This window comes from Barbus barbus (assembly GCF_936440315.1).
Source record: "Barbus barbus genome assembly, chromosome: 9".
NCBI lineage: Eukaryota > Metazoa > Chordata > Actinopteri > Cypriniformes > Cyprinidae > Barbus > Barbus barbus.
This window is the reverse complement of record NC_136737.1, coordinates 1,540,001-1,545,000: the sequence shown is the minus strand read 5'-3', so window position 1 is coordinate 1,545,000 and position 5,000 is coordinate 1,540,001. Positions and strand designations below refer to the sequence as shown.

Here is a 5,000-nt window from a genome sequence, read left to right as displayed (position 1 = left end):
AACATTATTATTATAAATTGATGAAACTCTGAGGATTGAAAATATTTTATTTGGAATCAATTACTACATAGTATGGAATATTTTACATATATATATATATATATATCGCATATGCAATATTTTATTTGTAAACTTAATTTGTAAATATAATACGTTTCATATTTAATAATTATTAATTATTATAAAAAATATAAATATATATTTTATAGTATTTTTCATTATAAACTTTTTCTTTACTTTTAATTAGTATAATTACTAAATACTACAAAATATTTAAAATAACAACGTTACTCATTAAACTTTATATAATATGACTATTATTTTGATTATGAATATAGTTCACCAGCAGTCTCCTGCAGTATCCGTTCCTCCGGCTGCCGTCCACTTCAGTCAGAACGAACGAGAACGTCTCGCTGCAGAGAGTCAACCAATCATCAGCGTTACAGCAACACACACAGAATCAACACACACAGATCTTCAGCAGAAACACACACTGCTGCGCTCTCACTGCACAACACTGTCAGAGATTCACTCAGAGAGTCAGATAGAGAATGATTCAGAGAGTCAGATAGAGAATGATTCAGAGAGTCAGATAGAGAATGATTCAGAGAGTCAGATAGAGAATGATTCAGAGAGTCAGATAGAGAATGATTCAGAGAGTCAGATAGAGAATGATTCAGAGAGTCAGATAGAGAATGATTCAGAGAGTCAACCAATCATCAGCGTTACAGCAACCCACACATAATCAACACACACAGATCTTCAGCAGAAACACACACTGCTGCACTCTCACTGCACAACACTGTCAGAGATTCACTCAGAGAGTCAGATAGAGAATGATTCAGAGAGTCAGATAGAGAATGATTCAGAGAGTCAGATAGAGAATGATTCAGAGAGTCAGATAGAGAATGATTCAGAGAGTCAGATAGAGAATGATTCAGAGAGTCTGATAGAGAATGATTCAGAGAGTCAGATAGAGAATGATTCAGAGAGTCAGATAGAGAATGATTCAGAGATTCACTCAGAGAGTCAGATAGAGAATGATTCAGAGAGTCATTCAGAGATTCACTCAGAGAGTTAGATAGAGAATGATTCAGAATCACTCAGAGATTCACTCAGAGAGTCACATAGAGAATGATTCAGAGAGTCAGATAGAGAATGATTCAGAGAGTCAGATAGAGAATGATTCAGAGAGTCAGATAGAGAATGATTCAGAGAGTCAGATAGAGAATGATTCAGAGAGTCTGATAGAGAATGATTCAGAGAGTCAGATAGAGAATCATTCAGAGAGTCAGATAGAGAATGATTCAGAGAGTCTGATAGAGAATGATTCAGAGAGTCAGATAGAGAATGATTCAGAGAGTCATTCAGAGAGTCAGATAGAGAATGATTCAGAGAGTCTGATAGAGAATGATTCAGAGAGTCAGATAGAGAATGATTCAGAGAGTCTGATAGAGAATGATTCAGAGAGTCAGATAGAGAATGATTCAGAGATTCACTCAGAGAGTCAGATAGAGAATGATTCAGAGAGTCAGATAGAGAATGATTCAGAGAGTCAGATAGAGAATGATTCAGAAAGTCAGATAGAGAATGATTCAGAGATTCACTCAGAGAGTCAGATAGAGAATGATTCAGAGAGTCAGATAGAGAATGATTCAGAATCACTCAGAGATTCACTCAGAGAGTCAGATAGAGAATGATTCAGAATCACTCAGAGATTCACTCAGAGAGTCACATAGAGAATGATTCAGAGAGTCATTCAGAGATTCACTCAGAGAGTCAGATAGAGAATGATTCAGAGATTCACTCAGAGAGTCAGATAGAGAATGATTCAGAGAGTCAGATAGAGAATGATTCAGAGAGTCAGATAGAGAATGATTCAGAAAGTCAGATAGAGAATGATTCAGAGATTCACTCAGAGAGTCAGATAGAGAATGATTCAGAGAGTCAGATAGAGAATGATTCAGAGAGTCAGATAGAGAATGATTCAGAGAGTCTGATAGAGAATGATTCAGAGAGTCATTCAGAGATTCACTCAGAGAGTCAGATAGAGAATCATTCAGAGAGTCAGATAGAGAATGATTCAGAGAGTCAGATAGAGAATGATTCAGAAAGTCAGATAGAGAATGATTCAGAGATTCACTCAGAGAGTCAGATAGAGAATGATTCAGAGAGTCAGATAGAGAATGATTCAGAGAGTCTGATAGAGAATGATTCAGAGAGTCAGATAGAGAATGATTCAGAGAGTCATTCAGAGATTCACTCAGAGAGTCAGATAGAGAATCATTCAGAGAGTCAGTCTGATGCCTCGTCCAAACACCCACACTTGCAGTCTTGGCCACTGGAGAGTGTGTGTGTGCGACAGATCCAGATCTTAAAAACACTAAAGCACAGTGCCCTTAACGCACACTGAATCATACCACTCCAGAGCACTCTAACAGGCTTAGTGTGTCCCATGCATCATGCTCTGGAAGAAATCGTGAGACTTTTTGCAGAGATCTCATGAGAGGCCACGGAAACCTTTCCAATGCAAGTTAAATATTAATATGTAATGATTTTACATATAATTTAATAGTAAAACAAAGTTTTATTGGAGCAAAAATGTCACTGCTGGTTATCACTTCATTAGAAGCACCTCAAATGAAAAGATTGATTCAGAGAGTCAGTCGGAGGTTCTGTGGTTTCTAGTCGAATGACTCATGATCAGTTTTGTTTCTTTGAAATCATGAACGGAAATCAGAGTCAGAGGTGTTTGATGAAGGTCTCCTGCAGGCGTTTGCTGTTTCCATCAGCGTCAGTGAGCACAAGTGTGAAGAGATGCATGTGTGTGGTTACTGCAGAGGTGAAAGTGTCACACCGGATGAGTGTGTGTGTGTGTGTGTGTGTGTGTGTGTGTACCTCTTGTATTCGGTCAGAGGAGCCCAGTTGATTCCCTCTGGAAAGCAGAAGAGATGAGCGGCCTTCATGCACTTCTCCTCTTCCTCGCGCTGCAGACGCCCCATCACCTCTCGCTACACACACACAACACTTTCAACTTAATATTATTAATCAACATTAAACTTTACTAATTAATATAATACATATAAATTGTAAAAATATTTATGAATCATTTTAACTTTTCTGTTTTATTTATATATGCACATTTATATTTAAAATAAATATAATTACATAAGTATAAATCAATATTAATCATTTTTCTTAGTTATATCAAAATGATTAAATATTCAGATTTAAATTATTTAATATTTAAATATTAAAATACATAATGTATTTTATTACATTTATTTGTATATTAATTAAATATAAATAAATATAATTTATAAAAAAAATATTACATATACATATATATTAGTGCTGTCAAACAATTAATCGCAATTAATCACAAAAACACACATACAGCATATATTTTGAAAATATTTACATGTATATTATATATATGTATTAAATTCTTATATTTGATATTATATATAAATATATTTAATATATAAACATATTTTTCTTAAATATATACATGCATGTCTTTGTCTTTATATATACATAATAAATATACACAGCACACACATATATTATATACACAAAAACTTATTTTAGATGCGATTAATTGTGATTAATCGTTTGACAGCAATGATTTATTAATTACTTAAATATTCATACACAAATGTTTATTTATAAAATGTTTTTATATTTAGTAAAAACATGAAATACTGAATGAAATTACAAAGTATAATTAAAAAGTATAACCAATATTATAAAATGTATATATATATAATTATTTTCTATTAAAAATTTATACTTTTAAAAAAATCTTCAATATATTAAACATTCATAAATGCATATTTATTTGTATATTTAGCAAAAAAGTACAAGAAAATATTTATTCATGTAACAGATTTTTTGGATTTAATATTTTATATATATATATATATATATATGTATGTGCATGCATGCGTGTGTGTGTGTGTGTGTGTGTCTGTGTGTGCGAGCATTCGTGCATGTGTGCGTGTGTGTTAGTGTGTGCGCGCGCGTGTGTGTGTGTGTGTGTGTGTCTGTGTGAGACCTTGGGGAATTGGTAGGTGATGTGGGGCTCGTAACCTTCCTCGTTCCTCTTCTTCCTCAGACTGACCACTAGCAGATACTCGAAGAAGAGCTGACCCATGTGACTGCGCTCCCGTCCTCCAGGACGCACCGCGACCGGATACACGCCGGGATCAGAGGAGCTGCACTCTGAGCACACACACACACACACACATGTGCGCGAGCGTGACATTTAACGACAGACTCTTCTGAGAAACACACCACTGACAAACCACAGGCAGAAAAATGAGGAGGTGAGATGATCACAGACACCCTTTGTGCTGGAAACCTCACAGAGACACGTTCACACATATATAGACATCAGAGAACACAGAACCAACTCTACATCAGCTCCTCATGGACAACAGCAGCTCACTTTTCTCAAATAACATCACGTTTAATTCACGAATGCATCGCATTATAGAGATTCAGTGAGTCATGACTTTCATCAGAAACAGACTCAAACTCATCTCTCAACTCTTCAGCATCAGATTTCTATTTACAGTCTCTGGAAAACTGACAAACACCTTTATAATAATAATAAATAAATATTTACTATTAATGAAAACATACATATATAAACATATAGATACATTATGATTAACTTAGCGTTAAATTACATTTAATTATTATAATTATATTTTATTAAAGTATGATATGTTCAAAAGTTTTAATATTTAATATTTTTGAAGCATACAAAAATGAAATGACAACTATATGTATATATATTGTTTTATTTATATATATATTAGTGCCGTCAAACGATTAATCGCGATTAGTTTTTGTTCCCATGATATATGAGTGTGTTCTGTGTATATGTTTTATGTATATATAAAGACACACACATACATGTGTATATTTCAGAAAATGTTTTTATTTTTATATATTAAATATATTTATTTATAATATCAATTATATTAATATAA

General features: G+C 33.6%; 1 protein-coding gene across 2 annotated transcripts in view; it reads right to left on the bottom strand.

The window, feature by feature from the left end:
- Positions 1-5,000, bottom strand: part of dennd2db (DENN/MADD domain containing 2Db) — a 17,134-nt gene that overhangs the window by 9,534 nt on the left and 2,600 nt on the right. The window contains exons 3-5 of one of the 2 annotated variants that reach the window (XM_079424585.1): positions 4,058-4,224; positions 2,899-3,011; positions 344-413 (exon numbers count right to left, since the gene is read on the bottom strand). In XM_079424585.1, coding sequence (XP_079280711.1) covers positions 344-413; positions 2,899-3,011; positions 4,058-4,224 — 350 coding nt within the window. Of the gene's footprint in view, positions 1-343; positions 414-2,898; positions 3,012-4,057; positions 4,299-5,000 lie in introns of both variants that reach the window. The other variant, XM_079424586.1, reaches the window with a different exon arrangement.